The sequence below is a fragment of the Mustela putorius genome, unplaced genomic scaffold, assembly GCF_011764305.1.
Source record: "Mustela putorius furo isolate JIRA1106 unplaced genomic scaffold, ASM1176430v1.1 tig00000083_pilon_pilon_pilon, whole genome shotgun sequence".
Taxonomy (NCBI): Eukaryota; Metazoa; Chordata; class Mammalia; order Carnivora; family Mustelidae; genus Mustela; species Mustela putorius.
In genome coordinates, this window is record NW_025421273.1 from 14,336,343 (window position 1) to 14,354,118 (window position 17,776).

Genomic DNA, 17,776 nt, shown 5'->3' on the forward strand with positions numbered 1-17,776 from the left:
GGAAATGGTATTGACAGGGCGCCTGCGTCGGGTGGGAAGTGACTTATACGAGCAAAAAACTGAAGAGAAAATGAAAATGTTCAGCTCTACTGGTATAAAAACGAAAACCTTCTGGGAGAGAAAAGTGGAGAGCTACAGAGAGTGCACCCATGAAGGCATCCGGGTGCTCAGCCCGCAGGGCCTACATGACAGCGCAGCTGGGGCACGGGCCGCCCCCCACGGCGCTTCAGGCCACCGAGCTGGGAGCGGGGGCTGAGAGAGACTGGGGACAGTGTGCCATGGAAAATGGCCTACAGGTTAGGCAAGTTCCCAAGATCACCCACCAGGGAATCAAAACCAGGCCCTTGCAGGCCTCCCAGCAGTGTCCCCTCCTCCCAGACCGAGGAGATGAGCGGGCCACCACCAGCCAGAAGAGCAGCCAGCCTGCATTGTGGTTAATGGGGCAGCGCACACGCATTCCCGTCCCTCTCCCAAGCTTCCTGCGAGCCAGCACAGGCAATAAGGCAACGATGGCCAAAAGAGACATTCCAAAGCTCCGCCAAGTGGCCCAGGCTCCTTGCTAACCCCTCACAATGCTGGCACCCCCTTGCTACAGCAGCTTCAGGCAGAGGCAGAACAGCGGCCTTCCTAGTGAGTGGCCCCCAAATCTGAACACAATGGGGTTTCAGGGCTTCCCATCCACACCCCCACAGAAGCAGTGGCAGTCCTGGGCCTGCTGTTCTTCATCTGTAAGCAGAGAGGACAAACCTTCCTGGGACCACGGTGAGGATGAAGCCGGGTGGGTGTGCGGGGGTTCCCAGGGGAGAGGTAACGCCGTGGTCTGTGTTTGCTGCCTACACGGTGTTTTCCAGTTTGAAACATCTGTCAACATTTTGTGTTGATCAAGAAATCACAGGGGGCACCTGGGTGGCTCAGTGGGTTAAAGCCTCTGCTTTCGGCTCAGGTCATGATCCCAGGGTCCTGGGATCGAGCCCCACTTTGGGCTCTCTGCTCAGCAGGAAGCCTGCTTTCTGTCCTCTCTCTCTGCCTGATTCTCTGCCTACTTGTGATCTCTGTCTGTCAAATAAATTAAAAAAAAAAAAAGAAAGAAAGAAATCACAGAACAACCTAGGTTTCTGTCTTTTCCTGAAGGGCTACAGGATCTGGCCCCCAGGGCACGTGCTCTTGCAAGACCACCGGCCGGAGGGAAGCCGCAAATCCCTAGCGGGTCATGCTGCAGTTGGTCCTTCCACTGTCCTCGCTTCAGAGGACCAGCCAGTGCACCAGTCTGCAGGGCCAGATCCAGGTTTTAGTGGGCTTTGAAGCTCATTTACTTTGGGGAATCCTTTGTTTTTTTTTTTAAGATTTTATTTATTTATTTGAGACCAAGAATGCAAGTAAGAGAACACAAGAGGGGGAGTGGCAGAGGGAGAAGCTGACTCCCCACTGAGCAGGAATCCTGATGTGGGGCTCAATCCTAGGACCCCGAGATCATGACCGGAGTCAAAGGCAGATGTTTCACTGACTGAGCCACCCAGGCACCCGGGGGAATCCTGAGAAAGAAAATTATGTTTAACTATGAAGGCTAAGCATCATTAACATCACAAATCCAAAATTGTCATGTTTTGACTTTTAAACTCAAAACCACGTGCTTCCACATGACGGGACTCCAGCAAGGACTTCTACCCAAAGCTCCATCTCTCTGTTTTCCGACAAGAGAGAGTAGAATCCAAGGACCAACTCCCTTTCTTCCTAGATGCTATGGGATGAGGCTGTTACTGTCAGCTCTGCCCCCATGAACTTCACTTCCAGACGTGACTGAGGTCAAGACAGTGACTCTGGGAGCAATTGAAAATGACAGCTGTCAATGGAGATGAGGGGCTGGCTCTGGGTCCCAACACCCGAGTATTTCAAAACCCCTAATGTGTGTGCCAAGGGCATCACTTAGAGCCAGCGCCCTACAGATAGCAAGCCCTTCAGTGTATTTCCTGCTGAGTCTGATCAACTTGTTACTTTCTGTGCATTCATCACCAGAAGGTAAAGCCCATGATGAAAGAATTCTGTCTCTATTCACCACAGTGCCTCTAGGGTCCGGAACTGTTGCCGGCACACAGGGGAACACATGTACTGAATGTGTGCTTTTGGAGGAATGATCACACAAGAACTATTCCTCTCCATTTAAAACAGAGGAAGCCAGGATTCGGAGGCGGGGGAGTCCCGCCCAGAGACACACAGCTGAGCAACGCAGGGCCAAGCCTTGGACCCGAAGCTCCAAGGCTGCTCCCTGGCAGCTGGCAGCACCAGCCCAGAAGGCCAAAGCAGCTGGAGCACAAAGTTACAGTCCGCCCTGACCCGGTAGAGGCGGTTCCACAAGCAACAAACACTCATCGGGTTTCTCAAAACTTCTCTCAGAATCTTGGAAAATAAACCTCCAAAGTCCTTCTTCAAGACTATACATTTGAACTCTTGCTTCTAATTCAGTAATAGTTCCTGGGGCTCCTGGCTCTTTCCCTCCTTTGTCCTGCTGACAAAAGAGACATTCCAAAGCTCATTCCACAGTCATCACAAATAGCTGACACATGTAGCACTCCGTTCCCAGGACAGCAGACAGGCATGTCATCGTCACCCAGAAGCACCGCCGGGGCTTGAACCCCACCGGAGAGGTATTAGAATTGACGTGGTACAGATGGAAAATGGAGTCTAGGTAAGGTCAAGGAACTTGCTCCTGAAGGGACACAGAAATCCTGGCACTCCTTTGGGGAGCAGAGAAGGCAAAAATCTTCAACGATTCCTCTAAAGCCTATTTCTTAGGTGTTTCTTCCAGATCTCCAGCCCTCAAAAACTGGCACGCTCCACTGCTACAGACACTCATACAGGGCCTCTGACTCCACTCTGAGAGCCCTGGGGGAGAAGACCAGCCCACTCCACTGTCACGGAAACACAAAACACAAAACCGCAATCTACAAAGGCAGCCTCTGTGTGACAACCCCCCCCCCCACAGGAAATAGGAGGTGAGTCAGACACACACTGAGGGGTTGTTATTACTGTGACCAAAGAGGGGGCTCAAACTTCCTAGTTCCACACACAATTAAAAGTACCCAAGATCCAGAAACACTTGGTGTCTCTCCTCCTTCAGAAAACGTTACTCCAGTAGCATCTGATGCTAAAAAGCCGATCCCTAAAACCAGAGGTGACAGTCAATACGAAGGCGTGTAGTGAGCACTGGAAACCACCTGCATAAAGAGGCAGGCCTGGGAGCTCCTGGCCCACAGGAACCCTCCTGGAGAAACAGGACCACACCAGCTTAAACTGAGGAACACCAAAGGCACAGCTCTGTCTTGGGGGGAGTGGGGGAGTGGGTGGGCAGGGGGATGTGGCTAAATCCTGCGAAAACCTACACACAGGCAAAAACCAAGCTCCGGTGACGCCTCCATTTACAAAATCAAGAAAGGCAAGACGGCAACCACAAACCTGTCCATTAACAGGAACGCCGGGGAGACCGCCATGGTGTCGACAGTGGCCACGCAGCTCTGAAAGGCCAGCCCCAGAAGCGTGGACTCTCCCAGGCCACATTCCTGGGGCTGGGGCCACCGTCCTGGGGAGGCACCATTCGGGGCCCTGCTCCAGTCTGGAAGATTAAGAGACAGGGACGGGGTGGCCCAGCTGGAAAGGCAGGGGTGGGGCGGGCAGGGTTCTGACTCCTAACTAGTCACAGGGAGGGAGGAGGGTAGGCGGTCTGGGAAGCAAAGCCCGTGTGACCGGGTTCCCGACACAGCTCTTCCCTCACATCTCTGCAGTGACCCAGAGCCACAGCCTGCCAGCCATGGTAGGCTAAACAGCCACGACACTGACAGCCGCTTCTTCTGACTGAGGACAAAAGCAGAATCCCACTGGGCACAAGGTGTCCTGAGTGCCAGACAGCACCCTTTGTGAAAAAGCAATCAGGTATGCAGGTGGGTCCCAAACGCTCTCACATAAACCCCTAGCACAAACCTGCATAAGAACCCTCACTAGAGGGTGCTCCCACCCTTATGACTTCAAGTACTGCGAGGTATAAAAAAAGGACAAGATCTAACGAACAACTCAAGGTCAGGAAAAATGACCTAATGTAAACCCACAAGAAGTTGCTCTAGGTAGGGTGCCTCTGGGGTGTCACGAGGGCATCCCTCAGTCATGTGTCAACAATTAGTCCATGGTAAAACAATTCTTCATGCACCCCAGCCTGGGGGGTGGGGGTGTGGTAGTGGGTGTGTGTGTGTGTGTGTGTGTGTGTGTGTGTGTTCACAACAGCACAGGAAACATCTGACTGCAGAGAGCCAGCAGTGGCCAGCTCTGGCAGGAGGAGACGATGAGGGCCAAAGAGAGAAATTCTCCTTTTACAAATTTCTGTACTGCTTAAAAAAGAAAAGACAAACAACAGCAGCAACAAATGAGCATGTATTACTTTTGCTATCCAAAAGAAAAAAGAAAACAATCAAATGTGCGAGACAGCACGGCACAGGAACGGGGTCTGCGATGGCAAACAACACACCGACCCCAGCACAGCCTATGACAGACAGGTGCCAACTAACCCATGTCCTCTGGCAGCATGGATCCCAAAGTGGGGAACCTGGACTGGAGGCCGCATCACCTGGGAAGGGGCAAGAAACGCAGATTCTTGAGCCCTGCCCAGACCGACTGAATCAAACTTGGGGATAAGGCCAGCGAGCTCTGAATGAGCCCTCTGGATGGCTGTGATGCTCACTCAGGTTTGAGAAGGATTGCTCCGACTAAAAATATTTTTTAAGAAAAGATTTCACAGGGGAATTTTTAAAATACAGATAGACACACATATGCCTACAATGTTAAATGGCCCTTGCGGGGGCAGCAAAAAGTCCTAGTTGAATACATTTTTCTTGGTGAATAATGCCTATAAATGTTTTTATTGAATGATCTACTGTATTTCCTTGGGAGGCTGAGGGGAGGAATAAGAGGCTTGTTCTCTGAGTTTGTGTACTTCCTTAAAGATTTGGAAGAATTCACTAGTGAGGCCATTTGGACCTGAGTATTCTTTGTGGGTTTTTAAAATACAGATATTTTTGGATCTTTTTTTTTTTTTTTCCTGACATACAGTGGAGAAACCCACATATGGCAGGTTAAGGAACTATTTGGAGGGACGCAGGCACATGAAGCTGCAGGTGGCTAGTGCAGGAGAGCACGGTGTGAGGAGAGTGACAGGGAGAGGGGCCAGAGGGCTTGCCTGCTCTATCCTGGCCCCACTCCCCCACCGGGACCTGCTGTTGCACCCAATCAGGTGGTCTCCAGCAGCACAGCAGGAATTTGTAAGTGCATGCATTTAGTCAGAATAGTCCTTTATTTGAGAGGCAGAGACAGTGACAGAGATAGCAAGAGAGAGAGCGGTGGAGCAGGGAGGAGAGAGAGAAGCAGGCTCCTTGCTGAGCAGACAGCCTGATGCAGGACTTGAGCCCAGAACCCAGAGATCATGACCTGGGCGGAAGGAAGAGGCTTAACCCACTGAGCCACCCAGGCGCCCCTCCTGTGAAGCCTTTTTATTATTTTTTAAGTTCATATACAACAGTGGTGCCTGAGTGGCTCAGTAGGTTAAACACACTACTCTTGACCTCAGAGTCATGATTTCAAGCCCTGCGTTGGGCTCCATGATGGGCATGGAGCCTACCTTTAAAGACTAAAAAAGAGGGGTGCCTGGGTGGCTCAGTGGGTTAAGGATCTGCCTTGGGCTCAAGTCATGATCTCAGAGTCCCGGGATCCAGTCCTGCATTGGGCTCTCTGCTCAGCAGGGAGCCTGCTCCCCCACCCCCGCCGCCTGCCTCTCTGCCTACTTGTGAGCTTGCTCTCTCTCTCTGTCAAATAAATAAAATCTTAAAAAAAAAGTGTAAAAAATACACAAGTAAATAAAACTCATATACAATAAAATTGAGTCTTTTGGTGTTTGGTTCTGTAAGTTATAACATATCGGTAGGATCATTCAACCACAAGAGAAAAATCTTATAAAAACTTTGAGAAACAGAAAGCAGAACACTCAACCCAGCATAATCCTGATATCCAAAACCTAAGGGAAATTACAGGTCACATGCTTATAAATATGGACAGAAATTCATAAAGTATTACCAAACCAACCCAACAATAGATATAAAAGGATGATATAACACAAACAATTTGGGATTTTTTCCCCTAAGAATACAAAGTTAGTTACTTAACATTAGAAAAATACACTGTTATTTACTATGCAAAATAAAGGAGAAAACACATGCAAGTCAATAGATGCAGGAAAAAAAGCATTTGATAAAATGCAACACAGTCATGATTTTTTTTTTTAAAATCATAGAACCAGGAATCAAAGGGAACTTCCTTAATCTGATAACAGGTTTCTCACAAAAAGTAAGGTGTCTCATAAGAGGTATCCTATGGCAAACACCACAGTCAATGGGGAAATGGTAAATCTCTCCCAGAGACCAGGAGCCAGGCAAGGGTTTCTGCCCACACCACTTCAGAGCAGAGCTGTCTGGGAGTTCCTGGGAGCAATAAGGCAAGAAAACGAAATGAAAGGTATAAGAAATGGAGGAAGTAAAGCTCATCCACAGACAAAATATCTTCTATAAAGAAAATCCAAAGAATGCAAAGGTAAACTATTAGAATAACTGAATTTAGCAAGATGACAGGATTCAAGTTCTCTACACAATGTAATTGCATTTCTAGCAAACATTTATAGAATGGCATCCATAAAACCATCAGAAATTAACAATTATCTTAGAATAAGTTATAATGAAAGACACACAAGACCTTACATTAAAAACTAAAAAATATTGTGGAGAAATTATAGAAAACCTAAATAAATGGAAGAAATACCACATTCAGAGATCAGAAGTCTTCATATAGTAAAAAATGATCAAAGGATTCAATGTAATTGCAAAGAAAACCACAGATGTTTTTGTGGTAATTGCCAAGCTGGTTCAGTCATTAGGTATCTGCCTTCAGCTCAGGTTGTGATCCCAGGGTCCTGGGATCGGCCCCACATCGGGCTTCCTGCTCAGTGGGGAGCCCGCTTCTCCCTCTCCCTTTCCCACTCCCCCTGGTTATGTTCCCTCTCTCACTTCTTCTCTCTCTGTCAAATAAATAAAATCTTAAAATATAATAGAATAGAATAAATTTTTAAAATAAAATAAAATAAATTTTAAAAAATAAAATAAAATTTATATGGATATGAAAAGTACCTAGAATAGTCAAAATAATCCTAAAGAAGAACAAAGAAATAGAAGGGCTTACTCTATGAGATATCAAGACCTATTATATAAGCTCTTATTGGTGAAAAATGAACATATATGGTCACCTGATTTATTTCAAAGGTTCAGTGAGCAGAATGGTCTTCACAGTAAATAAACATGAACCACCACCTCACACCATACAGAAAATTAATTCCAATGGGTCAGTGATATAGTTGGCAAAACAAAGCTTCTGGAAGAGAACAAAGAATTTCTTAAACAGGATACAAAAGGCACTAACCATAAAAAAAGATTCTAAAAAATTAAAATTCATTACAGTTAAGAACTTCTGTTTGGAAAACAAAAAACACTGAGAGTGAAAAGACAAGTCACAGTGTCGTATATATTTGCAGTATGTCCATCTCACAAAGGCCTCTCCTCCTGAGTACATGAAGGGTGTCCACAAGTCAGTGAGACAAACCACAGACACTCCACCAGATTCCACATGGTCAGTACAATTTGAAAAAATGCACCAAATCATTAGCCAATAGGGAAATGCAAATGAAAACCCAATACCCTTTACTCCATCTATCACCGGAATGGCAAAAACAAAAAGCTAGCAGATTTTGGAGAGGACCCTGCACCCAGAATGCCCACCCGCCGCTAGAAGTTTGTACAACCACGCTGCCCGCCCAGTACACTGGAAACCACCCAGTGGCTGTGACTGACGCAGACTGATGATGGGAGCCCCCCCACCCCCGGGACCCGTGTACTACAACACGTGTGCGAGAGGGCTGTGATGAGCGTTCTCCTGAGTTATCAAAACCAAAAACAAGTCACGTGTCCCCATAGAGAACATGCGCTGGTGTATGTGTACACCCGAATCACACATGATGAAAGCAAACGAATACTGCCATCCAGCAGCCACCAGGTGAATGTCCTGGAAGGGGAGCAAAGCAAGCCAGATACAAAAGGCCATGCTATAGGACTCCAGCTATCTAAAGCTAAAAAAAAAACACACTGATCTACGGTGACAGAAGTCAGAACAGTGGTCGCCCTAGCAGAGTGAGGTCCTGAGAGGGACAGTGACCGCGGGGGTGTGGGCAACACTCTCCACGGGGCCAGTGCGTGAGTGTGCTTCCTCTGTACATGTGACTTTGCGTTCCTCCAGTCACCAGCAGCTCAGCTCAACCACTCCTGGGGCCTCTCTGGCAGACAAGCCCGTCCCCACCATGTCCGTCCTTGGGGCTCTGGGCACCCGTACATCATCTTGGGCGGAGGCCTGGAGAATCCTAGTTCAGGGATCACTTCCCGCTGCATGGGGGTGTGGGGAAGGCTCAGCCTCCTGGGCCTTTGTGTCCCCAGGGCCTGGCATCTAATCAGGATGGTAGACACCTAACGTAACATTAACTAAGCCTGGCCTGCACGAAACTGTTTGCCTCTCACCACTAAGTCACCGAGCTCAAAACAAGCCCCAGGGCTCTCCTGCGTCACCACAGCCTCCTTGAGACCTCCTTCAAATGCTCTCCAACCGTCAAACAGAAGCAGAAGTGACATGGGGACGCATTCTCTAGCGTCAGCTTAGGAGAGAAAGGCAGGGCGAAAATGCCTGTAAGGGGGAAAATACAAATTTATTCTTAATCTCTTAATGGAAAGGAAAAGAAGGAAAAATGAGTTGCTGGCTAACGAAGGCCTGTAAGCATCACAAAGCAAGAGCCCACCGGGGACTGGAGACAGGTGAGAGGTGGCGTGAATGACTAGTTCCTTCCTGTTTTAGGAACCTGAAGGAGTAAGATCTGACCTAAGGCACAGACAGTGTGAGGGGGATTTAGTGTCGGGCAGACCTGGGCTCAAGGGACAGCTTCATGGCAAACTGTGGGTAAGAAACGAGCCACCTTTCCCTTTCCCAACTGCAGAACAGAGTCCCCGCCCCTCAGTGAGGTTTGGGACCGGAAAGTATGCTTATTAATCGCACCAGCAGCAATTCATTCATCACACAGGGCCAACTATCTCACCTCATCTAACCCTAATCCCATGTGCACACACTGGTTTCTTCATTCGACAAGTATGCGCGGGGCACCCACTACACCCTGGGCACCAAAGTCACGGACCGCAGTTACCCGATGACCAGACACAGGACTTCGCCCCCGAGGGGCTCACATGGTCTTCCTTATCTTAACAGAATTCAGAGCCATCCCCTTGCCTACGGTCACCAGACGGACCGCAGGGCTCGGATGGGCTCGGATTCTACCTGAGAGCTCTACCTTCTACTGGCGATTCTCAGTCCTCACTGCACGCGAGAACGACCTGGGGAGCTTCAGAAAAAAATTCCTAGTGCCCAAGTCTCACCCCACTCATCTCTGAGGGTGGGGCCTGGACGCTAATTTCTTTTTTTTTCTGTTTTCCAGACAATTCTATTGTGCAGCAAGAGTGGAAAGAACTTTGCTCTTTAATTAATTAATAAATGTTTCCCTTCCTTGTTTCTTTAGCTGATACTTTAACCTATAATGAATTTGAGATTAACTCCTTTCCAGCAGCTTCTGCGAACAGCACATTACTACCTTTTAGATTTTGCTTTAAACTACTTCAACAACCATACTCACTAAAGCAAAACCACACTGTGAACACCTGCCTTACAATGTGAGTTCTTCTAGTATCTTCCTGTCTTTTTCCACTGATCCAGGCAGTGGTGAGACTCCTAACCCAGGAGTGTACCCTCTCCCACCATGCAGCAAATCTAGACCATGCTCCATGAAGCCAGCAGATCCCTGTTTTCTTGAATATAGAACATGCATAACACAGAGCACGGCAGGAAGCAGGCCAGCCCTCTGTGGATTTAAAAAGCCACTTATACGCGGGTCCAGGAAGGAGTCCATGCTGCAGAAGTGCACAGAACAAGCACATCCAGCTAATCTGCCAGTGCCGATCGGGAACCTGAGCGGGGCTGGAGCTGGGGATCAGGGACGACTCACATTCAGACCCTGCCTTTAGGGGCTCATGGTAACCCCAAGACATACAAAGCTAGACCAGACTATAATAAAGCCACAGGAGAGTAGGCCCGGTGAGGGTGCCCCTGGAGGAGGTCCCCTCTGTCCTGGGGATGCCAGGAAGGCTGCAGAAAAGAGGTGTCAGAACAGGCCTTAAACACATGCAGAAATGGGCCAAGGCGACATGGGGCAGAGGGGAGGCGCACATCTCAGGCAAAGGCAGGAAGTGTGGCCCAGCACTGCTGGGCTCAGGGTCAGTCTCATGAGCCCAAGCAAGGGCCCAGCAGGAGAAGAGAAGAAAACCACAGGCATCTCTTTATTGAGCAAACCGGAGTCCCCAGAAGGACAATATCCCCCCAACAGCCGTTTACGGTAACCTGTGGCCAGAGCTTCGACAAACTCTAACAATCCCTCAGCCTCATTCATAAAACAGAGGCCGGATTTTCACTGCTAGTAAAATCACACCATGGTCAGATAGCTCCAGCAGCTTCACCATCCACGCTCATAGGAGGGCAGACCAGCGGTCAGGACATGGTCACGGAAGCAGGAAGTGGGACAGTGATCACCTGGAATCCTGTTTCAGGAAATCATGGGAATGGTGGATAATGCATGCTGACTTGCACACAGGTAATTTTATCATCCAAAAGCAGGAACAAAATCTACTTCCTTACTGTTGGATCAGTAAATGATTCACAGGACAGAATACCACAAGGCCATTAATAAATGGGTGAACAAGGTCTAATTGCTTGCAGAAATGTCTTCTAGAAGTGAAGAGGGTACCAAACTACAAAACACACAGTTTTAAGTTTAAAATTCATAAAAAGTCTTTAAGGAAATACGGCAAGAGGGAAAAATCAGTAGTAGGTATAAAAGTGCAAAGGACAAAAATAGAATGATGAACATAAAAAAACAAAATTTTCCTGTGTATTTTTAAACAAAGAGAAGCATTAAGAAAACACATGTTAAAAAAAATTATTGTCCTAATAAAAATAACAAAACACATCAACGATCTCAGTAAAAAAAAAAAAAAAAAGAAATTAAATTAAATTAAAATTAAAATAATAAAACTAAGAAGAACATTCCAGCTCTGCAGACAGCACAGGTGTGGAGGCAGTACATGTGACCCAAAAGCTACAGAAGCTGGGTGACCGGAAATGACAGACCAAACTGCTGGGGAGAGACTTCTCTCTGCATCTAGAACAGTAATAAAATTGAAAAGGAAAATATTCAGGTTTTAAAGTATGCCAAATTTACTACTTTTTAAAATGTATAGCCTACCTATAGTTCACTTCAGGTTATTTACTAAACATCTACTAAGGTTCTGCACTGGCTAGGAAAACAAGGAGTAAATGTGGCCCCTGCCTTCAAGAAGCTCATGGTCCAGGGGTGGGAAGGGTGTCCATGCTGTGTCAGAAGTCCAGGGGCTGTGGGATCCAAATGAAGGCCCTGGAAGGGGTTGCAGAGATCACAGAAGGCCTCCCAGAGGAGGTGACACTTAAGTGAAATCCTAAAGGACAAACAGGAGTTTGCCAGGCAAAGGCAACAAAATGGGCTGAGGTGCAGAGGCAAGACACAGTTGGAGAACTCCAAGTATGGCTAGAGCACAAACTGAACTGGAGGTCTGAGGGGCGCAGGGGTGGATCCAGAATGTTCCTTGTGCTACAACCCAGTTCAGAATCCCGCCCATAACTAGTGGGATCCACCTTTTAGGCAAGAGAATAACAATGCATTCCCCTCATCAACTCCAAGCATTTAATCCTAGCGAAGGAGTGAGAGGAGGGAGGCTTGGAAAAAAAACAACGATCCCCAAAAGGGCCAAGGCTCCCGGCTATTGCTAAATCCATCTCCTCCCAGTGCTGGCCACTGGTCCCACTTTCCGACCTCCCTTTCAGGTGGGCTTCACGTGACTAAGTTCCAACCAATAAAGTGCCAGCTGGGCCCTGAAACTGCACCCCCACCAGCCCCTTCCTGGCTTGACGCTGGGAAGCCCACAAAACTCAGGGAGCAATCTCCAGAGCCACCAGATCCCTGGGAGAGCACCAGCCGCAAATGAACTTCCATCCACCTGGGCCAACAAACAGGTGTCAAGTTTGTTACAGCAGCTGTCCTTCACAGGAGTAAACATACATTCATGGGTCTTCCCCACCAACTGGGACCACCACTCAATTGCTTCTGCTTTAAAAAATACCTGTTTTCGGGGCGCCTGGGTGGCTCAGTGGGTTTAGCCTCTGCCTTCGGCTCAGGTCATGGTCTCACAGACCTGGGATCAAGCCCCACATAGGACTCTCTGCTCGGCAGGGGGCCTGCTTCCCTTCTTCTCTCTCTCTGCCTGCCTCTCTGCCTACTTGTGATCTCTCTCTCTCTCTCTGTCCAATAAATAAATAAAATATTTTAAAATAAAAAAAAAAATACCTGTTTTCAAAGGAACTTCTAAAAGGAATAAAACCTACTCGTTCTGGGATAGACCCTTTAGGAGCTAGGACAAGGGCTGACCCAGCAAGCCAGTGTCCCACCCCCACTCCAAGGCCAGGCCCCTTCTACCTCTGCATCACTTTGCCCAGATGTCCCTTCCTGGAGGGAGATGGGTCTCACACACAAATCTGAAACCTGAAAGAAATTAGGACTAAAATTCAAACCTAGTTTTCCAAGTCCTGCAGACATGTACTATTTCCGTAACACTGTGCACACAGAGCCTGGATTTGAGAAGCCTCTAGCTGGAAGCAAAGGGGAATTAACAGGAAAACGGGATGTTGCAGGCCCAGAATGGCTATTAGGCAAATCTGGATGACTCATTACTCTCCCATTTACAGAACCTTACACGAATCCTGAGATAAACCACAACTACTCACAACAAAGAATCAGCAAAACTGCAATCAAAACAACTCTCGGTTACAAACTCAGCTCACTTAACAGCAACAGGAACTAGCAGACTGGATGTGGCAATCTGGTAGGTCCTTGCGCACACGAAAAATACAGAGGGCATAAGAGAATTTGATGTTCCCTATGCCAAATATTCAGGGTCTTCCAAACAAAATAAATCCGTAAACACTTTAGAATGGGCGCTGATGGGTAGAACATAGAGCAGGACAGCTTTAATTGCTCGGGTGTTCTGTGAACATTTTCTTAAGCGGGCAAAGGGAGATCAGTGTGCGAGCAGGAAGCAGCCAGTGGCGAGAGAACCACTTTGTAGGAACGGGGTGGCCTGTGGGTTTCTCCGAATCCCACAAACTGCCACATTGTCCTGCGTTTCCTGATGATCCCCCCCCCCCTCCCAGGCTGACCATAACCTCACCATGGACAGAAAGAAGGCAGACTAGAAAGTCTCTAAACACAGAAATCTGGGACTTCCCATAAAGAACCCAGTGTGTGATTTCCCAATAGTGCCAGCGCAAGGAGGGTGGCGCACACATGCGGAAAGCCGGATGACTCTCGCATGGAACAAATACATCCTCCTTTCGTCCACTGCCCAAAACTATCTTGCTTATAGGTACAAAAGTTTTGTTTTTATTTTTAAGATTTTATTTATTTATTTGACCAAAAATCACAAATGGGGAGAGGCAGAGGGAGAGAGAGAAGCAAGCCTCCTGCTGAGCAAAGAGCCAGACGTGGGGCTTGATTCCAGAACCCTGAGATCATGACCTCAACCAATGGCTCAACCACTGAGCCATCCAGGTGCCCCTGAAATTCCTTTTTTTAAAAATATTTACCTGAGAGAGAGAAAGAGCGTGGATGACTTAAGCAGACTCTGCACCAAGCAGGGAGCCTGACATAGGGCTCCAACTAACAGCCCTGAGATCATGATCTGAGTCAGACGCTTAACCAATTGAGCCACCCAAGCGCCTCATGGCTGTGAGATTTCTAAGGACAGTGCAGCTCCCAGAAGCCAGGGAAGAAGCACTGCAGAGAAATCAGTGTAGCCCGCGAGGTCCACCAGGACACGATCTGGCTCCTGAACAGGACGGGTAAGCAGATGTGTAGGCCGGCGAAGTCCCTTCCTGCTTCAGTCCATACCACTCCTGAATGCCACTGCCTTGACACACCACAGCGAAGGTGCCTGCCCGCCCCACCTGAGACAAACGGGGATTTCAAGGTCTGCATCCAACAAAAAGTGGCTGAACTTGAAAGGTTTCTTCCTCAAACAGAAGTTTCCTAAGCCCCCAAGGGAAGGACAACAGATCATCAGACTCAACCTGGAACACAGAACTTGTTCGTGTTCCCTGGAATTCAACATGCCATCTCAAGCTGGCGGGATCACAGGAAAGCCAGCAGGTGGCCCACTCTGACCCGTCACCAATCAGTCACACAGAGGAAGTCAAGCCCATTCACCCTTTGGGACGGATCAAATCCTTCTTTTCTTGGTTCTCCCTTTTCTAGTGCTCAGCTCCCAGGCAGGCTGGCCCTTGCTAGCATTCACTCATTCAACCACAGGGGTACACGGAGGCCCCTAATGAATTCTGGTGGGGCGCAAATACCACTCACTATGCCAAGCACACTGTATGCTCAGCCTTGTTATTGTCATTTGGGAGAAAAGAAACCAAGGTTCAGGAGAACAGAGCTGGGTGCCCAGAACCCAACCAGACAGGCAGAACAGATACTCCCGTCTCTGGCTCTGAGACCGCACTCCCTGAACGCCCTCTGGGTTCTTGGTCTCCGGGCTGGAGGCACCGCGGGGCAAGTCCGAGGTGCTCACCCCTCCACCTCCCTGCATGCAGCTCCCCAGATGCTAGAATGTGCCCCAGAGCTCAGGGGCAATGTTGGACAGGACCTCGAGTGAGATCCCCAACACCCTGCAAGGCAGTTGCTGTCCCCAGGCCGGACCAGAGGACAGGTTGGTCCTCCCCCAACCCAAGCCAGCCTTCCCAGCAGCAGGCCACCTCCCCTCAGCCTCTGCCTTCCCCCAGGGGTCCTAGCCTCTGGTGCTTTCTGCTGCAGGCTTCCCTGGGCTTTCACTTCCCTCCAGATTAGCTTCTTTCACAAGAACAAAGGCCAAAAGTAAAGTGCCAGCTCATCACCTAGACCAACCAGACTAGCACTGAACAACGGAGCTTCCCATGGGGATGGAAAAGCCCTGGAATGTGGCTCAGGCAGCTGCAGAGTCAGAGTGCCAGCTTCAATTCAGTCTCAACTGCTTCGTGTGGCTAGTGGCAGACACACCGGACAGCTCAGACGACAACTGTGCCCAAACGTAAGACCCCAGATGACAGAAGAGGCGAGACAAAGTGCACACAAGGCACCATGGGACCAGGGACCTGAACCCGCTGGTTTCTGGTTCTCACAGAGGTTGGGCTCCCCCACATCCCTCGTCCCTCTCCAGACACCCTGCAGTTTATCCTTCCCCGGCACTGACACCCAAAGCCTGAGCTGGAGCATCTCTTGCAGCTGTGCGCCCGTACCAGACTACAAGGGGCATCTGTTACATTTACTGGGGGGACAGGGCTGGTGGTGACCGCGTCCTCAGCACTCAGTCCTGGGGAGGTGTTCACCAAGGACATGGAAGCCGTCTCCACTCACCCATCTGACAAATGTTTACTGAATTCCATCTAGGTGTGAGTGTGGGGGTAGGATGAAGGCCCTCGAGGGGCACCCACCAATGGCACCGAACAAGGGGGGATGCTTGGGCCGGGAGCCGGGGACTCCACTCTGCTGGGAATCTTCAGTGGGCTCCTCTCAGGCAGTGTGATCAGCAGCAAAAGGCAGAAGTGCCACCTGCTCCAGAAGGGGGTCACTGAGCCTGGCGGAGGAGGGAAGGAGGGCTGCAGGCAGATGAGGCGCCAAGCCGGGAAATGTTCCTCCTGCTGGAGAAGACCACCAGCACAATTTGACAGCCCGTTTGACATGTGGGACACAGCAACTTGCTGCCAGTGCAGGGGGGAAGTAAGTGGCAGAGCTGGGATGATATTCACCCCTGCGACATGTGGGAGGCTGCACTGTGGCCTCCACAGCCCTCCCCACACAGGGCTGTAGCCCACAACAGCCACGATGCAACAGCAGCCGCTGGGACCTCCCTGTGCGCACTCCACACTGACCTCAAGGGGCTCCTGCTCCAGGAGACACTTGAGGACACGGATGCAGGAAAGGGATCCAAGGACCTGAATACGTGGGAGATCGGGCCCATCAGAAGGACAACAGCCAAAGCCACAGCAGCAAGGCAGCTTCTGGGACACACACAAACCCACCCCCAGTGTCTTCTCTGTGCCCTTCTGGTGGGAACAAGGGTGCCCTGGAGCATACAGAAGGGCCGTGAGGCTGGTCCTCACATGGAGGCTGGAGGGAACCATTCCAACGGTGGGTAAGCATTTACAGCAACAATGCAAGGATGCAGAGCCTCAGAGAAGCATGGAGGTGTTCCTGAGTGAGCGAGCCCCCACCTTCACAGGCCTGGCTCTCGAGAGGCTAGTGCCTGGTGGGGAATGCCAGAGAGACATCAGCTGCGAGCAGCCAGCTGGAGGGATGGCTGCATGGCCCTGTCATGCAGGGGCCCCCTAGAGAAGGCCAAGGACTGAAGAAGAAGAAGTGACAACCCCTGCATGATATGCATGGTCCGTGCTCCTCCGGGACACTTCCTCTTGGCATTTCCTTCCCCTAACGCCATCCTGGCCTGGGCCACTCCAGAGGATCACAGCACCAAGAACAGGGCACCTCGTGGTGGCCTTTCCCGCAGAAGGAGATGCCGCTCGCAAACGGGAGCTTCTGTGTACCCATGGCCAGCCCAGCAAAGGAGCACCCATCCCAACAATGTCCCCGGGAGGGAACTGCTACCTCCCTCCCTCCGCTGGGCATCAGAAAGGTATCCCATGAAGCGCTCTGCCTCCTCCTTCCAACCCCCTGGAGAAGCTACCAGACACCTGAAACAGAACGTGACTTCCTGGGGTTGAGCCTTACCATCAGATTGAGCCGGGCATGGGTCCAGGTGGGGGCTGAGCCCTCCAAGCTCCATGGCCAGCTAGCTGTTGCCCTAAGCCCGTTTATCCACACCATGAAGGCTCCCCACTACCCTTAGGCCCAGATCCCTCAACAGGCTCCTCCGATTCCTCCACCCACCAAGATCCCACTGGTCCACCCTCCTTCGCTGCCGCTTGCCCTCCTGACGTCCCTTGCCTGCCTCCCCTTTCATCCCAACTCAGCATAATCACAACCGTGGCTCACACACATGCCTGGGCCCAGCACACATACCCCCCAGAGGCAGGCTGCCCACTCTCTTACAGAACTAGATCCTGCAATCCCACACCCCACGATGACTCTCGCACCTTCTCCTTTCATCACACTCCCTCCTTCACCCCAGGGGCCCATCCCATCCACAGAGGACCCTGCTTCCTTCCTAGGGCACAAGGAAGCAGGCTTCCTAGAGCCGCAGGAGCCATTGCTCACTGTGGGTGGGCACAGAAACAGGATGGCTGCTCCACAAGGAGGTTTGGCAGTTTCTGCTGAACTTAAACACACTCTTACATTCGATCCAGAATCAGGCTCCCTGCTGTTTACCCGAAGGAGTTGAAAACAACTGTCGACACAAAAACCCGCATGGGGATATTTACAGCCACGTTATCCACAACTGCCAAAGCTTGGAAGCAACCAAGATGTCCTTCAGGAGGA

General features: G+C 49.9%; 1 protein-coding gene across 5 annotated transcripts in view; it reads right to left on the reverse strand.

Annotated features, from left to right (window-relative positions):
* The window catches only part of TBC1D14 (TBC1 domain family member 14), a 102,548-nt gene that overhangs the window by 62,341 nt on the left and 22,431 nt on the right, over positions 1-17,776 (reverse strand). The window contains exon 1 of one of the 5 annotated variants that reach the window (XM_004772206.3): positions 3,451-3,583. The exons of the other annotated variants lie outside the window; for them this stretch is intronic. Coding sequence (XP_004772263.1) covers positions 3,451-3,485 — 35 coding nt within the window. The 5' untranslated portion in view covers positions 3,486-3,583. Of the gene's footprint in view, positions 1-3,450; positions 3,584-17,776 lie in introns of those variants that run through there. 5 annotated transcript variants of the gene reach the window in all.